This window comes from Amphibalanus amphitrite, unplaced genomic scaffold, assembly GCF_019059575.1.
Source record: "Amphibalanus amphitrite isolate SeventyFive unplaced genomic scaffold, NRLGWU_Aamphi_draft 001059F_arrow, whole genome shotgun sequence".
NCBI classification, from domain to species: domain Eukaryota; kingdom Metazoa; phylum Arthropoda; class Thecostraca; order Balanomorpha; family Balanidae; genus Amphibalanus; species Amphibalanus amphitrite.
The window spans coordinates 48,289-68,168 of record NW_024882553.1 but is presented as its reverse complement, the minus strand read 5'-3'; the positions used below and the strand labels follow the sequence as shown (position 1 = coordinate 68,168).

The following is a 19,880-nucleotide window of genomic DNA, read 5'->3' as shown; positions in this document are numbered from 1 at the left end:
CTCCAGTAGTGCTGCCCTACTTCATAGTCAAGAAGTCAACACTATTTCATTCGTTTTGCACCAGGTCAGCAACATTGACATCCCAAGTCGCGCTCGGCACGAAGCAAGCACTATTCGCAGCTTCACTCAGTACTAGATCAACACTGTACATACACCACTCCAGTCTCACGAGTCACGATACACCAGGTCACCAGGCATCACCACCCTGTGGTCTCGATACACGCCGGTGACTTCTTATAAACCCCGTCTCCAGAGCTGGGCGCGTTCCTCGATTTTCGGTAGTGCGTTAGCGTTCCTGCGTTCCTCCGGCCGCGGTTAGTGCGTTCCTGGAATAGCGTTCCTCAATTTTTTTTCGTTCGGTGCGTTAGCGTTCCTGCGTTCCTGCGTTCCTCCCTCAAAAATACCGCCGAACCACGCGGCGCGGGCCTAACCAAACACGGGGCGAATCGATCACAGAATACCCAGAATGGCGACGTGGGGCCGAAAAGCAACTCGACATCTCTTTTCCGAATCGAATATCTGAAATACGTTTTACCAATATCATCCGTAGGGTTTTCAACAAAAATACGACCTGCTTAAAAACAATAGTTTAGTTTAAAGATGTATCTTAGTAAAATTTATCATATTTACTCTACACATTTAATGCCTGGAACTGAATCGAATAGTAAACATCACCACTAAAAATCTTTAATGCCTGAAACCGAATCGAATAGTAAACATCACCACTAAATCTAAGCAAGCCTTCCTCGATTCGACTGACAAGTGGCGCCTCTACCGGCAAACACACGTACTCGAGATTCAAACATTTGACACAGAGGTCATTGGCAGCAATATAATTTTTCGGGTAGTTCCGCAAGAACGCAGGAACGCTTCAAAATTTCGGGTGGTGCGTTCCTCTTACTTGCGTTCCTTTGAAAAACTTTGCGTTCCTGCGTTCTTGCGTTCCTAAAAAGGGCGGTGCGTACGTACGGAAGAACGCAGGAACGCACTAAAGGAACGCACTTGCCCAGCTCTGCCCGTCTCGCTCAGCACCACATCAACACCATTCCCAGTCACGGTGTTCACGAGGCCTGCAAAAGTACGGACAATGCGATTGCAACCGGAAACCCTTATCGATGCGACTTGGCGAGCCGACAAAGTCAAACGGACTCTCCCTCTGTGTGGGGAACGGCCTCGTCATCGGGTAGTAGTAGCAGAGGTAGCTGTCGTGAGCGATGAGGTCCCGATGTCGCTGGATGAGCGGCCACAGGACCACCGTCAGCACGCGCTGGTCCAGACCCTGCGGAAAGGCGCAGATGACGACTCTCAGGACACATACGAGGTTCAAAACGCGTCATCATGGGAAGATGCTTGGTCTTCTTGTAAATTATGTCTTTTCCTCGAGATCCAAAGCAAAGTACGTGATCTTTATTGTGACTTTGTGCGATTTAGTAGATCTTGAGGCTTTCCTGACCTTATTGAAGAGGTTAAACTGATGTCTGATATTTAACCTTTATTATCCCTCTCTGCGATTAAACTGACTGAACACCACTGACCTCTGCAAGATAAATGACCTTAGGACTCCCCACATTAACCCTTATCTGTCTGCACTGACCTTGAACCTCCACTGGGTGACCTTAATGATACGGTCGCGGACCCGTTTGTATATTGAGTTGTAGCGGTTCCAGCCACCCCACATCCCTCCCAGAATTTCTGTCCCGTGCGCAGGAGCGTCCCGCATGGCGTGGAACGTTCGATTGGAGGCGATCCAGTCGTCTACGGCTGCCCGCTCTCGCTGTGGGTGAAGGGGAAGGCGGTCACTTCATGGGTTCGGTGGAAAGCTCCGACAGTTGGGTCCATGGCCCATGGGTCCAGTTGCCGTCCGGAAGCTAGTATTCACCGATGTCTGAGTCTGACGAGGAGTCAGGTGGAGAGTTCGACCTAGTGTCGAGTCCAGGCTACAGTGGCACAAGGCAGTGGGACAGGCCTGAGGGAAGAGGGACGGAAATGAGATGGCTCATCAGGTTTGGTCGCGTGATACGAATGGAAATTAGATAACACAAGACAATGGGGTATACGCATCGTCTGGGGGTGGGCGGATCACGTAGGCTCACCAAAGTGGAACAGGTCATTCAGGGACTAAAAAAATGAGCTAGACGCTAAGTCTCACGAATCAGATGCAGACAGGTCACAAAAAAGGAAATAGCCAGTAGGGAAGAATGGTTAGAGTCTAGGTCTCTGGTCTTTACCTAGAAAGGGTACCTACTGCTACGTGATAAGCAGCCAGCAGGGCTGCGATATTGAGGACTGCTTTCCAAATAAATTTTACCCCTTTCCATTGCTTGAACTGAAAGCATTTTGTGTTTATTCAATCGCACAATTCCCAAACGAGCTAATCAGCGATCGATTTTTGATGACGTCACACCTACCCAGCCAATCAGCGAGTCTAGATCGCGAACGATGAACCGCTCCACGGTGTCGTCAGCCAACGGCATGAACCGCCAAATCATCCCGAACTTTTTGCTGAGGTCGCCCAGTCCTGGCAGGTCGTGGACGTCACAAAAGTCCACGTTGTCGTAACTGAAAACACACATCATAGATTTGTCAATCTAATGGTAGCCAAGAAAATGTCGATAAGAATATACCTAAATTTTAGCGATTAGCGAGGCGTTAAATGCTTAGGTGTTTTCGAAAATCGGCGTTATTTGAAATTATTTCATGAGATAGAGTGGCAATTGCCATCCATGGATTAACCCTATTCCTGGCGGGGGGGGGGGGGGCCTCAGGAGCCCCCCCCCCCTGAGGTTTTTTGGTTATATCTCCCAAACGCGTTGAGCTAGGAAGCTCAAATTTTCTGACTTTTCCTAAAAGGCTTCTACGCAACATGTCTGAAAATTTTGAGTTGATCTGACCTCAGGTCAGGTCACCAGAGGCGGTTTGGTGACGCTACCTCAGAAAAGTTTGCAATCACGCCAGAGCTAGAGTTTTTGACCGATCAATTTCTTCTCTTCAGGGTTTAGTTAGGGTACCAGTATGTGCAATTTGTATATCTCGGAATTTTGATATCGGTGACCTAAGGTCAGGTCAATTTCGCGACCTCCCCATTATAAGTCAATGGGGGAAAAATCAACTCCCTGTTTTTACCACTAAAACGGGTCGGAATGGCCCCATATACCATACATGACTTCATATATGATCAACCTTCACTACCTTGAGGTCTGTTTTGCTGTTGGGCAGCTGTGAGGTCATGTGACGTCATCAAAGGTCACCAAAGGTTTTTGGCCAATAACTCCGTACAGGAACAAGATACAGACGCGTGGATGGTCTCATTGTGTTCAGCTCGTCAAGACGCATCGAATGATATACATGATGACCTCGAGGTCACGTGACCTGAGGTCAACCTTTGACCTTGACCTTTCGAGGTCAACATATATATCATCCGATGCGGATTGACGAGAGGATCACGATGATGCCCTTAGTTTGTTCCTATCTTGACTAATTCGAAAGTTATTCGAGAAAAACTCTCTCCATATCTAGTGCCGCCATTTTGACTTTTTCGACCCCTGTGACGTCATCTTTGACCTGACCTGAAAATGACCTCAGTAAAAATTGTAGATCTTGGCCGTGCGTATCCGATGCCGTTTACCGCTTGTCGCTATCTTGCTTCGTTCTCGAGATCTCAGGGGGGGCCGAATCGGCCCCCCCCCGCCAGTTTCTTGTCCCGCCGGAGCCCGCCAGGAATAGGGTTAAGGCCAACGTATGCCTATGAAGCTAATAGAACAGTCCGTAAAAGTAAGACCCACTTCATGAATCTTTACTTCAAGAGGGAGAGTCCCACAAACCATGGCTACAATTTGACAAAGGACACGACCCTCAATGGGTCTTAGCGTCCAGACAGCTCAACTTACCGACACTGCACATCGCAGACAAGCTCCCTCTGTCGCGGTTCGCTCATGTTGATGTCGTTGTACACACGAACCACCCATCCTGGGTAGATCTCGGGCACCTTTGCCAGGTTCGCCTCGATGCCACCAAAGAACACACTCGAAGCGTTACCGTAGAAACTGAAGGAGATGACATTCTGCTTCGCACCGCGAATGTCTGCGGTCATGCCGCAACTTGAGCGGGTTCCGTTCAACGCCAAGTAGGCAGATTTGGAGTACTTCCGGGAACAGTTGCAGCCTGGAAGCTCGTAATAACCAGTGTCTAAATCTGGTGAAGAGTTGGGTGAAAAGTTGGACTTATCCTCGAGTCCAGAGGAAGGCCCAGAGAGTGGCACAGTGTCGAGAGCCACGGCGGGCTGTATTGAAGAGACTGGTGAATCTACGTGGGAGTTTTGGTTGACTCCAGCAAGTGGTTCTTCTGTAGAAGTTAGAAGTGATGACGATCCGGAGTTAGTGCCAGAGGATGAAGGCGAGTTTGCTATACCGTTAGCCGGCGCCACGTTCGAATCGGTGTTCACTGGAAGGTCTGCACCGAAGTTCGTTGAATCTTTGTTCACTGATGCGTCCTTACCGCCAGCTCTGTCATCTGACGCCGAAAGAACATCATTTGACAGAGGAGCCGACTTCTGGATGTTTGGGGTTTTGATGGGCTTTTCAAGTTTGTTTAGTTTTGCTTGTGACTTCGATGCTTTTTGCGCTCGCTCTGATTCGGCCGCCGTCGGGTCGAAGTCCACAAACCGTGTACCAGAGACATAACTTCGCTTCTCCCCGGTCGTATCTTCTTCCCCCGAAGACCGTTGACCAGTCGATGGGCCAACAGGCGCCGAATCCGAGCTACCCACCCAGTCGGGTTCCACCTGTCTGTCTTTCACCGCCGCTCGCGCAGCGGCATCGCGGACAGCAGCTGCCGGTTGACGTGCTTTCCACTGTTGTGAGTGTGGCATCGACGGCTGCTGGAAGTCATGGTCCTGCAGCAGCACCAGCAGCAGGAAGGAGATCAGCAGCGCTGGCAGCAGGACGTTGGCACGTCGCCGGATGTGGTGGCAAACCATTCGAAGGTGTCGGGGCGGACTCATCTGGAGCCCGGCGACGCGAGAAGAGTCGCCTGAGGACAGAGAAAGGGTTGAGTCAGCTGTGTATTTTACAGATCTTCTTGGCAGCAAAGCGAGCAGTATCGTCACATTTGGGAACTGGTTACGGCTTCCGCTGAAACACCTCTCTCTCTCTCTCTCTCTCTCTCTCTCTCTCTCTCTCTCTCTCTCTCTCTCTCTCTCTCTCTCTCTCTCTCTCTCTCTCTCTCTCTCTCTCCCTTTATCCCTCCGCTGGAAGAAAGACGACTGTCAAGTGTCACTCTCGCTCAATGTAATGCCCAATTTATTGAGATACAGCTCTTGGTCCACATTCTACATTTGAAACCCGTCTCTTCCCGACGTGGCTGCTGAGATTCGACCCTTCCCACCTTTCCTGGCGATGGATTGATTCTCTCCCTTCCCATGCGCTTCCACCGATGAGAGACCCTTGTTCCCTCCTCGCTGGCGGCGGCCGTTTCTTGACCCTAATACCACCTGACCGTATAGCGGGTAATGAGAGTCGACACTGGCCGGGCCGTCTAACTTCACACACTCAGCTCTCTAATGGAACCCGGCCGGGATGGCTCACCGCAGTCATCATGACTTTGCACCGAACATCGGGCATATGATACAGTACACTGAGCATGAGTCTTACCGGTCGTACGCTTGAGCATTGAGCATGACCGATTGTGTGCCACTATTGGAATCCCCAATCACCAGTGTGTCCAAAGAGTTCATTCTCCTTCATAAATACCTACTCTTTTCAATTTGTGTCGCCTAGAAGGTTGTCAGCAATGCTCGTAATGTGAGGTTGTTTCTCTCCCCGCTTGTTAGGTTGTTCCCCCCCCCCCGCTAAACAATTTTTTAACGATCTTTATTCTTCTGCAGTTTGTTTAAACACAGCATATGAACGTCTGATGGATTGAGAATGTATTGTTATTAACACGCGCAGTGGAAGGGTTGCGAGTACTACGCCCAGTGGAAGGGGGGGGGGGCGGATGTCTCCCCCCCCTAAGATCTCAGCTTCCACTAGAGCTAGAAAGACGAAATTTGGAGGGTAGGTGGGGGCCATGGGGATCTCTGTTGTGTGTGAATTTCATGACCCTAGGTCAATATCTTCAAGGTCAAATGAGGTCAAATGTGGTCAAATCTGCCATAATAGCGACTTTTTTGCGTTTACACGCCGATAACTCAAAAAGTTACCGGCCGATTTTTTTAAATCTTTCACTATACGAAAGAGCAAACATTTTTGAGTATGTATGGTGAATTTCTAGATAATCCAACAATAAATATGGCAGTTAGAAGCCTGCTAAGGATAAGATGTCGCCGGCTGAAGCGGCATCGGCCGACGCGGGAAACGTGGCAATCACAATTTTGTGTTTACACACTCATAACGCAAGTTGTTACCGGCCGATTTTCAAAATTCTTTGACCATATGATTGCCCGTACATTTCTCAGTCTTCTCACCGAATTTGACGCGAATCTAATATAATCAGCGGTAAGGAGCGCGATGTAAAGACGGAACCGTCCCGCTCCGGCACAGTCTACAATTCAGGCGGCGCGTAACGGCTAGCGCCGGCCGTCGCGCCGCCGCGCCGCCGCGGCGGCAGGATGTTTGACTTTACACCGCTATTACTAGAAAAGTTGTGAACCGATTTTCTTACTTCTTGCACGAGAAGATCCGCAATTCAATTCTGGACAGGTAGCCGAAATTTCACATTGATATTATGCTTGCGGCGCGAGTTATTGGCGAAAAACAGGAGGGGTGGGCGAAATCCGCCCCCCTTCCACTGCGCGTGTTAACCCGGCAGTTGCTGGGGTATTTCGCCACCCACCGTTTGCTGGGGGGGGGGGGGCGTTAAACGCCCCCAGCCGATAACTCGAGAACCAATAGGCGCAGCGATACGCACGAGGCGGCAAACGAAAGAACGCGACGAGACGCTTCAGATGAGTACTTTAAAGTTGAATTTTGAGGTCACAGGTCAGGTCAAGGTCAGGTCAAACACCTGAAATCGGGCTTTCAGTAGCATGGACTTCAGGACTTCGCAATGGGCGCCTCTCGTCATAAACTCTGTCAAAACGGTGCACAATCCATCATATAAGGCCTACAAGAGTGTCAGCTCCATGCAGGGGTCAGTCAAGCATAGGTCAGGGTCAAGGTCAGGTCAACCGGGCAGGCACATATCCCCGAAAATAAAAACTGATATTCGCAGCCTGTGACGCATGTTTTATGGGTAATTTGGGGCGTAGAACACGATGGTGACATTCATTTTATCATATGTGTACGTGATTGGCTAAAAAAGTTCAATTTAAGAAATTCATGTATCATGGTCGTGAAGTAGTCACGAGAAATTGCCAAGATTCAGTTCAAGATTTTGGAAAATGCGGAACGATAATCAATAATCGAAGATAGCCATTTTCCAGTGAAATTTACCAGAAAGACAGGCGTCTCCATTGGCAGATTTTCCATGGTATTGGCAGTCTAATGGCGTTTACGGCATGTCTGTATGTCTATTCTGTGATTTTATATGATTTTTTGAACATATGCCGTTTTTGGTCGAAAACTCAGAAATCATGACGTCACTAAAACCTCGATATCTCAAAAATTTTCCGACCGATTTTTTTGAAACTTTGTCACAATAAACTTCAATCAATTCCCTACAGGTACCCAAAAATTTGGCGCGCCTGCGGCGCGCCGTTTTTATGCTATGGCCCGGCGAAAAAAGTGGGGGCGTTTAACGCCCCCCCCCCCCCCAGCAACTCGCGGGTTAATACGATGAATAGTACGTGTCCTGTGTGTACTATTTAGTAACATTTATTGCATATGCTCTTCATATGCTGGCATCGGCACAACGTGCAACTCCTTTGACTGCATCGATAAGGCCACGATCAGATAAATCTTACAGTACAACTAACCTTGAACACCCAACATCTCATCAGCCACATTTCACCTTCTCCCTCGTTCCGGTGCACCAATCACCATGCACCAGTATGTGCACTGTTGCTGTGAGGTCATGGTGGGTTCGCCATCCGATCCGACTTGCTTTGATGAAGCGGGGAGGTCCGATCGGCCACGGCACACGCTTGGTTGCGGTTGGCGGCGCCCGGGCTCGATGAAGCAGGGGACTGAGTTACAGTGGGTTGGCTGTCATCCATTGGCCAGTACTATACGGGTCATGGTTGGGCTAGGTATGGAGACAGTTAGAACCTGACCCACTGACCTATTTTACCGCAGTGCATACCTATACTGCATAAATGCATATGTTTGTTATACGGTATGTTGTTGTACTTGTTGAGAAGTCAGCTCCTGTGCTAAGGAAAACGGAAGCGCTGGACCAGCGCGTTTACAGGTCAGAGAACCTATAGCGGGAATGAGAGAACAGCAATAAGGACGATGACCTGTCAAGTACCAACTACCAACGATGCAATTTGGTAAGCTTCGATGCTTTCTGAGCAATTTTGAGCTCCCTGTTTCAGTCAATTACAGCCTGTGCCACCATAGTACGCCTACGGATCTATTACCATGCAATGCTAGCCATGAGTCATGGCTGTCTAACTATAAGTCTCGAGCATCATTAGATCAGCTAGTCCCGCCACAACGTAGCGTGGATAAGCTGTCGCTTTCCTTGGTTAACTGTAGCATCTACCAGTTAGTCTGTGCCGTCTTCCGCAGTCAACCGCGGCGCTTATCCTGGTTGACCCGGTGTCTACCGTGCGTGATCGTAAAGTCTACCATTTTGAACCATGGCGTCTACGGTGGTTAACCGTGTTATCTACCCTGTTTAACCGTGACCTGTGCCGTGGTTAAAACCGGACATTTCATTTCATCTGGCGTCATGATGGATAACCGTAGCGCCGGTACCGTAGCGGTCAACTGTCAGCGGGCCCAACTAATCCTCCAGTTCCGGACCGGTTGCCGGTCGGATGAGACTTTTATAAGCTGTGGTTGGCTGAGATTCTGCTCCTTGCCTCACCGGGTTGCGACGGTCGGGTCACTGACCTTACGCCACCGCGAGGCCCGGCCGGGCCGGTGACACGGGCAACAGTGCTGTGGCGACCCAGAGTGCTAGCTTAGCAAAGTCGCTCCACTGCAGCCGCGCTGTCGTGGGATGATGTGGACATATGTGACGCTAGCGGCACTCCACTGCAATGTTGAACATTGTAGACATGACGGTTTCTCTAAAACCCCGTGTTCCATAACTGTGGAACTGTGTGGACAATGAAGATAGCTGAGACGCCAGTCTGTGTTTCATTGTGCCATTGTGGAGTAACAGGAAGGAAAGGAGATGAGCTCAGAGATTTGGCAGCGTGACGAAACCGTCAACAGACCGCATCAGTTACACTGACTAGACTGAGATTCTTTGAAAGAGCCCGTCTACTGCCTGAAACTGGTTTGCGAGGATGATATGACGGTGAACTGAGATAAGTTATTTGTTGAGATCTTGGATGATGAAAATCGATTAACTTCCATACCTTACCATTCTCCTCACTATAGAGCTTTTCACTTTACGTGACGTCTCCTTCCGTTACCAACGCCATCCGCTCTGCCTGACGGTTTGACCGATATTGGGTGCCGGCTGCGTCCCTCCTCGGCGCCCGCTAGCCAGCCGGCTCACCGCTCGCTCGACCGCTGTCCCTAGCTTCTTCGCCCACTCGCCCGCTCGCTCGCCCTCGCCGCTAGCCCGCCGCTCGCCTTCCCACTCGCCCGCCCGCTAGCCGGTCCGCTCGCCCGGCTCACCGCCGTCGCCGCGGGCACTGCACGCGCACTGCGGCACATCTGTCGCTGACTCGGTATGCTCCGTTACAAACGTTAGCTGGGACGAAACGAACGGACATTGAGTCGGGACTGGTGAACATTGACGATACAGTGGGTCTGTGAGTGGAGAATGGTGAGACATTGAGTTGAGATGGGCGAGACAGAGTTTAGGCTGGTGAGGCAGGGAGTTGGGACTGGCGAACATTGAGACAAGACGGTAGGTCTTTAAGTCAAAGTGCAGAGCATGCTGAGGCATTGAGTCGGGATGGTGAGACAGCGAGACAGAGTGTTTAGCTTGGTATTAAAGGGAGTTGAGGCTAGTGAGACAACGAGTCGAGGCGGCGAGGCAGGGAGTCAAGGTGGCGGCGAGGCATTGAGTTGAGATGGCTGGACAGTGCGGATAATAATCTCAGAAACAATGGGAAGAAATTGGCTGAAGATGGCCAGACACTGATAACACGATTGGATATTGGGCCTAAAGACTGGAAACATTGAGCCGAAAAGGGTGGATATTCGGGCGAGCGGTTACTTATTGAACTGAGGCGGTCAGACAGAGTTAAAAAGTCTGGATGTTAGGCCAAAAACGGCTCGATTTATGCTAAAAGGCTGGGTCGAGACGTGTCAAATTTTAGTCAGTTAAGTCCGCTTATTGTGTAACGAGAGACGCGAGAGGGGTGGAATGATCAGCGAGCTGAAACGCCCGCTCTGAAAGGGAGAATGTCCCTCTAGCTCAGCTCAGCAGTGTCCAGCAGACAGTGAAGGTGATCTTCACACCACGGGTGTCTGGTCTGATATAACATCTATCGCTACAGGCATCAGTTGCCATCAGACACCATCACAGGTGGGCGTCATGCATGGCTATGATACGGCCAGCCTGAGGGGGAGCGATACCGTCAGCAACGCCTGCAGACTGCAGACCGCCTCTGAAGAAACCGACGATGCAGCTGGTAATGTGTTCACTGGCATGACACGTGCCATCAGAGAACCCATTAGTTTGGCTACTTGGTAGGATATGAAATTGCGTCTTGTGTGGTCAATACATAGCTAGAGTGCTAATGTGATCAATTGTGATCAATAGGAGATCATTCAATGATCGGCATTTGACCAACAGAGGTAAAGGCCGAAATATCGTACCTAACCATTGCTACATAGCCTTTACGACGCAAACATAGACTTGCTATATCACATGCTATAATCATAGACCTCGGCATATAAAGGTCTATGTCTCAATCATAGTATGCACATTTGATTGAACGTGACACGAGCCAGCCGCTTGAGAACATGCGACGCTGGTGCATACGACCGCTCTAACGGCATACCGCATAGGGCACAGGCCGGCCGGCCGGCCGGGTCGGGCCCGTGCGACCCGTTAGCTCCGCCCACTTCTGTGACGTCATTGCTGGGCCGGAACTGGGTCACCGGAGGTCAAGAGGACGTGGGTTCCCGTCAGCTGGGCTGGAATGGGGGGGGGAGGGGTGCAAGAAGGACTGGAAGGAGTGAGGGGCTTGGAGATAGTACAGCATGGGCAAGATGACTTCACCCTTTTCCAGTTTTCATTTCTTGCAAAAGTACATGCCTTGTGCCCCATTGGGTACTCGTAATAGTCCGGTGCGTAGACCATGCAAAAAGCAGTAAACCTCAAATCGTAAGACGTTCATCCTAGCGTGGCATAATCTCTTACGCAGAAAAAATCGGAACAATGGTACCGCGTAATTCATAATGGCTATTGTCTTGGGTAAAAGTTGTTTCTCTTAGGATGGCAATTGTAAAAGTACCAGTGCTATGGCCTATGGTCAAGCGAGGCAGTTTCTTGCCAACCTAATTCTTTGGAAGAGAATAGTGACTTTTTCGACATTTTATGGTACCGTAAACCGGGGTGAGTTGATATGGGGTGGTGAGTTGATATAAATTGCTCGAAAAATGTTAAAATGTGTGCTGCTCATCCATTTGTAAACCAATTTTTAGTTTTATTTTTATGTGAAGTGAAACAACCAATAAGTGATGCATATAGCTGAGAAAGGCATGCATGTGGTGCAGTGCCTTCTTAACACATTACTTTTTTCAAAGTCCTTTTTTTCTTCTGATTTTGAAACTAAGGAAAAGTCCCCACCCTACAGCAAAGACGGTGGATATTCATGAAACAACATGCACTGGAAAAGAAACTACCATCAATTTACTGTTGATCCCAGGTAGTTTTGGGTTTCACCTATAACAACGCTTTTTTATAATTTTAAGAAAAGTGACAGGTGGTGAGTTGATATGCCATCAGGTGGTGAGTTGATATGCATGATAAAAGCTGATACCAGGCTGGTAGGCATGCAAATTAGCATGAAATATGGGTCTGCAGGTAAGACAAAGTCAATTAGACCAACTCTTCTCCTTTTCTTTCCCCACATCATTCCATCAACCCCAAAAGCTTTAGTTTTTTTCTGAATGCTTGAGACGAGGCCTGTTAGTATCACTGATGTTAGTTGTCGGACTTTCGTCCCCGTCTTGAGTTGAGATGTTAGTTTCACAACGTTTCAGCCAGTAGCTTCTCCGGCCGTAGTCAAGCCTGCCTCGATAGTGGAGTGGTTACAACCGTGGACCATCACCGGGGAAACCCGAGTTCGATTCCCGCTGACTACAGGAGCTTTCGAACTGTTTGACGCGTACGGCGCAACGCCACCAACATCCAGGTCCTTGAGGGTCAAAGAACACCTGACGAGTGACGACGGCCGGAGAGTAACTGGCCGAAACGTTATGAAACTGAATCTCAACTCAAGACGGGGACGAAGGTCCGACAACTAACATCAGTAACCCCAAAGTTTTTTTTTTCTGTGGACATACCTAACATGAAAAAAGGCACAGCACAGCTCCCTGTCAAGTCTCAAGATGGCTCCCTACAAGCTACAAAGGAACACTATAGAACACCTATATTACATACAGATTAAAAAAACTGTTATATTTATTCGTAGTTTCGAAAATGACAGAACTGTCATTTCTGTATGGCTAACAGCGCGGGAATTCTGATCTCGTGAAACTGATTAGTTTTCCTGCTTGGCAGTTGCCAACCGAGAATGAGAGGCAAAATGAAATGGAACAAACAATATAAAGAAATTGACTGGTGTTTAGCCCTCGCCCGTATTCGTGTTTTGCCAGCGTTTAACGTATGGGGGGGGGGGGGTCCGTTGGAATCCCATCGTCGTTTGGCCCCTGGTGGAGCTAGAGCTTCGCGGAAAAAATGAGCGTGTTGCCCGAGACGCGAGGAAGCCGATGATAACCAACTTGGTCATTGGTTAACCTTCCAGGCCAGGTCAATTACCCAGATGTCGGGAAAATAGGGGGTTATTTGAAGTTCGTAAAGCGAGTTTATTATTTTTTGGCTGTTGCTGATCGCGAATGTCATGTTAGTTTTGCTCACAGATGTCTTCGTACATTTAGGCCAGGTCAGGTCAGGTCAGGTCAACCAGTAGGTGTCCTGCCGGCTATCCATAGGGAGTGTCAAGTGTCAGCTACCACTGACGGTGTCGTAACATGTTACGAAGGCACTAAAACTACTTCATAAATGATCAAATGCATGTTAAATTCGAAATCGGCCCGAAAAAAACTACCCTAGAAACATGTAAAACTCCAAAAAGTGAACCGAGGTCACCAAAGGTCAATGACCTGACCTGACCTTCAGGTGACCTTGACAGTTGACACCCAAAATACTGCGTGGGACCAACATCATTTACATGTTTGGACGTTACAATCACAAAAAGACTGGAAATGCGCGGATAATGTGAGCCGACTACGCCAAATCGCGATTCCGGCCAAGCATGGTCTCGAGAATCAGGTCACAAGTCAAAAACCATTTGAGTCAGAGTCATGAAATCTTTAGAACATGTGTAAAATTGATAAACTCGAGAGGTACTGAAAGTTTCGTCGTGATCGGCCGCTTTTTGCGCGAGTTATGTGCGAAAAGCCGAGGTGGTCCGTTCGCCCGCCTATAAGTGCGAGGGTTAATTTTGGCTTTTGATGCCGAATTCTGTTTTATGTCGCTTAGAATACAGTCCGAATTAGATTCGCTTCACTTCACTTCATTAATATTTTGTTGACTACCAGTCAACAAAAGCTCAGAAGTATATGTATTCTTTCATTTCAATCCAGTATTTCTGTCAGAGGCATATCAACCTTGACCGGCAACTGACAATGTGTTTTAATTACAAGAAAATACACTTGTAATTCCAAAATATATTGCCAGTTTTGATACCGTTGGCTTGAGGACACGTGACTAGCCAAGTTCAGAATGTTCTAAGTAAAACTAAGTATCATAAAGCGAAAAAATGATGCTGCTAAAATCAAGCCATTTTGATCGCGCTGTGTTGGACATGATTGCGATTTCATGAATGTGAGGTCTGCTGCCAAACTACTAGCATTTTTCTAATGGTTTCTTTCAGGATGTGTTCTCTCATCCTTTTTTTAAACACTGGCATTTTATCAACTCACCTCTGAGCTTCTTTAGCCGAGAAATTTTGAAAAATCCAAAATCATATCAACTCACCCCCTGTGGGGTGGTGAGTTGATATGAACTTTGGCGTTTTAAAAAAGGGGCTTAATATATACATTTTTTATTCATTTTTGCTGATTGCCTCCCCAAGGCATGTGCCATGAAACTGGCACAAAAAGAATTCCGTAAATGAATGTGGCTTTTAACGAAATCTAGAATAACCTCAAAATCCATATCAACTCACCCCGGTTTACGGTACCTATTAATGTCAGTACATTGGTAATCTTTCGCTCTTTCGTAAAGATGTAAATAGTTTTCTATCTTCATCCTAATGCAGAAAGCTAATGAATGTATAGCATATGTTGATATTCTTTATTATACAGACAGTTTGCATAAGCAAAAATGTCTAACGGCCCTGACATGTTCGTACACTCATAAACCAAAACCATTCCACATCTACCATCGAACATTGTGCACTTGTGTGAGGCTCATAGCTAAGCGATCAGAGGCATCCACGGTTCGTCGGAAGGTCATCTCAGGCTCAAAAGAAACGATATATACCATTCGAAAGCTGACGGTGAGCTGAATCCAAAAATGTAATTTTTATCAAAATCGATCGATGGCCTTTTTTGAAAATTGCGTTTTTGTAAAAACTTTATAATCTGTTATTCAACGAGCTGTCCCGGACATTCTTGAAAACATAAACACGTATTTTTTAGTTCCAGTAAAAGCTGAACGCCAAAAGAACAATATTTAGGGAAGCAATATTTCCAAACATTAATATGCGACTCCCACAGCCGAAAATAAGGCGCAATCACACAGCTCAGTGTCACGATGGACCAAAGTCAGCCACACAGAAGCGTGAAATGACCCTTATCGACTCGCAGACCCGGCGCTATCGGCCCGCCTGACCGGCCACGGAAAGAACGTTCGGCTCTCGTTCTACTAAACAAATGTCACATTTGTCAGTTTAACTGTCCACATCGCTATTAAAGTTATTCAGGATACCTGTGAAGAAAATTCATTGTTCTGTCATCTTCACATCATACATTAATTTGCATTTGTTCATGTCTACTTTATTTACTCAATTGAGCTCGGTATCATGCCCATATAAGGAAAATGGGCCGCACTGAAATGTCAGAGGTTGCATCGGCCTCAGCTCGGGTGGAGTGGGGGTAGCGCCCGGTGGGGCAGGGTAACCTTTGACCGGTCGCATGGCCGAGCAGCTGTCAACAGTACAGCCTCTGACAGTGAAACCCCGCTCACTTCCCCTGCGCGGGCACTGAGCGCAGCTGGATGGAACAAAACATGTATGAGAAAAGTGCAAATTCAAGCATGTTGTAAATTAAACAGAACAATGAATTTTCTTCACAGGTATCCTGAATAACTTTATTAGCGATGTGGACAGTTAAAGTGGCAAATATGACATTTGTTTAGTAGAACGAGAGCCGAACGTTCTTTCCGTGGCCGGTCAGGCGGGCCGAGAGCGACGGGTCTGGGAGTCGATAAGGGTCATTTCACGCTTCTGTGTGGCTGACTTTGGTCCATCGTGACACTGAGCTGTGTGATTGCGCCTTATTGTCGGCTGTGGGAGACGCATATTAATGTTTGGAAATATTGCTTCGCTAAATATTGTTCTTTTGGCGTTCAGCTTTCACTGGAACTCAAAAATACATGTTTATGTTTTCAAGAATGTCCGGGACAGCTCGATGAATAAAAGATTATAAAGTTTTTACAAAAACACAATTTTCAAAAAAGGCCATCGATCGATTTTGATATAAATTACATTTTTGGATTCAGCTCACCGTCAGCTTTCGAATGGTATGTATCGTTTCTTTTGAGCCTGAGATGACCTTCCGACGAACCGTGCATCCGAACTCATCCGAAGTCAGGCTATTGACCCGAGCGGCTGTCGCAACACCACGCTAGCAGCGCTCGCTCTCGTCCCTTCTGCACGCATTCACATTCCACGGAGTTTGCTTAGGCCGACTGCGAGGCGTAGTGTTGTCTGGTTAGTTTGACTCAGAACGGAAGCAAGCCTGCCGTGACATCACGGGGCTTCGTTGGACCTGAGTGGTGACCTCTGACCTTACGGGTCACGATACAGCGGTGGAGTGCGGTGACCTGAGACTAAGAGTCTGAACCGGGTCCCAGCCTTTTATGACAGGGTATGTGGACTAAGCACTATGTGTGAACTGTGGCTCACGGCACGTTTGGTGATTCCCACTTGGCTTGTTGACAATATTTAGAGTTTGTAGGTAAGTCATATGTATGTAGGTATGCTAGAGCTTGTTGGTGATATATTTTAGTTTAGTGGCTAATATTTTGAGTTCGAGGGTGACATTTTACCTGTAGGTATTTAGCAATGGTGACAATTAACCCGCGCCCTGCTGGGGGGGGGGGTGTTTGAACACCCCCCCTTGTGGTTTTTCGCGAATATCTCAAAAACGGCGGCGCGGAGCGCCGCCGTTTTTGGTACACCTTATCATACATCAATTCTACACATGTTGTGAAAATTTCAGACCAAGGTCATTCAAGGTCAGGTCACCAGGTCACTTGAGGTGACCTTACCTCATAAAAACTTTCAATGTCTGTCATAGCTACACCGAGTTACCGATCGCTTTGAAACTTTCAGCGATTGCTAAGAGCAATAGCATGTACAAAATGTATGTCTCAGAATTTTGATATCGATGACCTAAGGTCAGGTCAATTTTGCGACCTCCCCATTATAAGTCAATGGGAGAAAATTGAAATGCGCCTCTTTTGGATGAAAGACATTATAAACACTCCCAAACACCGAATTACAAGTGTTTTAGACACACTGAACTTGAAAATGGTGTCCGTGACCCTTGTTTATGCCCTGAGGTCATCTTAGGTCACGAATGGTATCTAACAGTTTTTCGCAAATAACTTTTGATAGAGGCATGCTAGAGCGATGAAAACGCCTTAGATGTGTTCAGCTCGACGATACGGATCGACTGATATGCAACATGACCCTTTCCGGTCAGGTCATGACCTTGACCTGAGGTCAAATTTTCAAGTTGACCTTTCAAGGTCAAGTCATAGTTCATTCGATGCGTCTTGACGAGAGGAACACGATGCCGGTAAAAGTAAGCTCGTACAAGGCTTGGGTCAAAAGTTATTGCAGAAAAACTGTTTCCGAAAAAATCGGCTATTTTTGCAGTTTTTTGCCCCCTGCAGGCAAAACCGTTGACGTTAGGTCAAATCTGAGAGAATTACTCAGAAAGGGCGTTAATAGGGCTATCGAATGCGCTTTTCCGCGGCGCTGTAGCTCTATTGGTTCCCGAGTTACGCGTTGGCTTCTTGGAAATTTTCGACATTCGACCTGGAAATCGGCGAAATTTTGCCTTCAATGACCTCTGGTGACCTGACCTTTGACCTGACCAAAAAATTGACCGAAGTGATTTCGTCATTATTTTTTATGCTCTTTCGAACGCCGCCTTCCGCGTATCGCTACGTGGCCCAGGAGCCGAGTTACAAGGGGGGGTGTTCAAACACCCCCCCCCCCCAGCAGGGCGTGGAAATCCAGGACCCCCAGCAGGGCGCGGGTTAAATCATTATTGAGACGTTTCAATTAAATCCCGACTGTTTGTTGCAGCACTTAAATCGCCTGTTGATATCACATTCTTTGGGTGTCAACTGTCATTTCTTTTGCAAATTTATTTTACAAATTTATGATTGTTGTTTTCCATTATAGCTCAGAAAGTGATGACGTTCCATTTCCGGTATGTACGTACACCATCGTTTGCCAGAAACGCCCACGCTCACAACAAATAGTAGGTAGTGTACCGTACTGTGCAGCAGCAGCCTGACACTTGCTTCCTCTTTTCAAACATTCAAACAACAGTCACATGCTGCACTCTACCGCTGTTCGAGCAGTCACTGTGAACCGCTCTTTATTCCCACCGGTCAGCAGTTTGACCTGAATCCGCTGATAACTGCTGACGCCGTGACATTCCACGGAAACTGGTACAACGCACGGTACATTTTCGAGTCATGTTGACCAGACAATGACTCGGCTGGACGAGTCATAGTTGGCTCCCAGGCTCGGTCAGATATTGGCTCCCAGGCGAGGCAAGGGGTGGAGTGACCTGGTCAGTCGCCAAAGGATCGTGACAGAGGAGTCGCTGTACCGGTCAGAGGTAGCCAATGCGGTCACACGAGCAGACAGAAGGCATCAAGCTGAATACAGAACAGTATGGGAAGCATCATATTGAATGCCAGGGAGGTTGGTGACAGCAAGAAAATGGGTTGGCATCCATGGCGTTGTTTCAGTGTATGGGAGATCTTCAGGACAAAGTGATATTTTTTCATTAGGCGGTATGGACCTTCGGAGGATGAGAGAACCTCTAAGAGGCGAAAGACAAAGGAAAAGTACATAGTTAACGGGCAGAGAAAGCCCATACCGTTCTAAATAGCTGTGTCCTACCAATCCATGGGACTTCCAGTAGCTTAGGACGAGGTCAAGTGTCACCACACTTTCATTTACAGCTGAATATGTTAACATATCTGTCATCTACATACCTGATTCTCTCCTCTCCGGGTATCAGCTCTCCTTGCCGTCCGTGGTCGATCGGGTTCTGACGACCGGACGTCTCTCACAGCCTGTGTGAGTTACTGGCGCTCCTGTTTCACAGAATAGGGCGCTCCGCGCACTAACGCTCACTCTGAAGCACACTCACACGGAGCTATCTTTCCGGAGCTTCTTTCTCTCACCACTAAGCCACACAGCGGACTTCTCTCTCGTCACTAAGCCCCGTAACAATGAGACGTCTCATCAGCGCCCCGTCAACGTCTCGTCCACGTCTCGCCCGCGTCAACGTCTCGTCCACGTCTCACCGCGTCTCGTCTCGCCCGCCTCTCGTCCGCCACTCGCCACGTCTCGCCGCGACCGATTCCAGACGGAGACTGCGGCGCAGCAGCGCACCGTACCACCAACCCTCCGCGCCGCCGCCGCCGCCGCCGCCGCCGAGTATACCTATAGCGCCGCAGCAGCAGCTCGGCCCGCCGCGCCGCGCCGCCGCCGGCGACCACGGCTAGAGAGCACGTCAGGCGGCGTGTTTCCGGGCCGCTCGACGCACGCGACTCTCTCTCTCTCTCCCTCTGCCGCTGTCTCTGTCTCTGTCTCTGTCGCTGTCTCTGTCGCTGTCTCTGTCTCTGTCTCTGTCTCTGTCTCTGTCTCTGTCTCTGTCTCTGTCTCTGTCTCTGTCCCTCTCTCTCTCTCTCTCTCTCTCTCTCTCTCTCTCTCTCTCTCTCTCTCTCTCTCTCTCTCTCTCTCTCTCTCTCTCTCTCTCTTTATTTTCTCTCTGTCTTGTCTCTATCTGCCTCTCTCTCTCTCCCCCTCTCTCTCTCATTCTCTCTCTCTCTCTCTCTCTCTCTCTCTCTCTCTCTCTCTCTCTCTCTCTCTCTCTCTCTCTCTCTCTCTCTCTCTCTCTCTCTCTCTCTCTCTCTCTCTCTCTCTCTGTTTCTTTTTGTTTTTGCTCATACTATTACTTTGGACTGAATATACAAACAGCCTCTGTTCGCACAGCAACGTTGTTTTTTGTGAGTGGACTTGGAGGTGTGCTGGTCACGAGATCGTTTTCTTCTACGGAGTAGGTGGTCTAATTCTCTCTTTGATTTTTCTTTTGCTGGCAGCT

General features: G+C 48.3%; 1 protein-coding gene across 1 annotated transcript; it reads right to left on the bottom strand.

Moving 5' to 3' along the window:
* Nucleotides 1–896: 896 nt before the first annotated feature.
* On the bottom strand, nucleotides 897–19,151 carry LOC122369664. Its single transcript, XM_043344570.1, has 5 exons — nucleotides 18,766–19,151; nucleotides 3,888–5,028; nucleotides 2,409–2,559; nucleotides 1,595–1,774; nucleotides 897–1,279 (listed from the first exon to the last, which is right to left on the bottom strand). The coding sequence occupies exons 2-5, from the start codon at nucleotides 4,997–4,999 to the stop codon at nucleotides 1,037–1,039; spliced, it is 1,686 nt and encodes a 561-aa protein (XP_043200505.1). The 5' UTR covers nucleotides 5,000–5,028; nucleotides 18,766–19,151; the 3' UTR covers nucleotides 897–1,036.
* Between the last annotated feature and the right edge of the window lie 729 nt (nucleotides 19,152–19,880).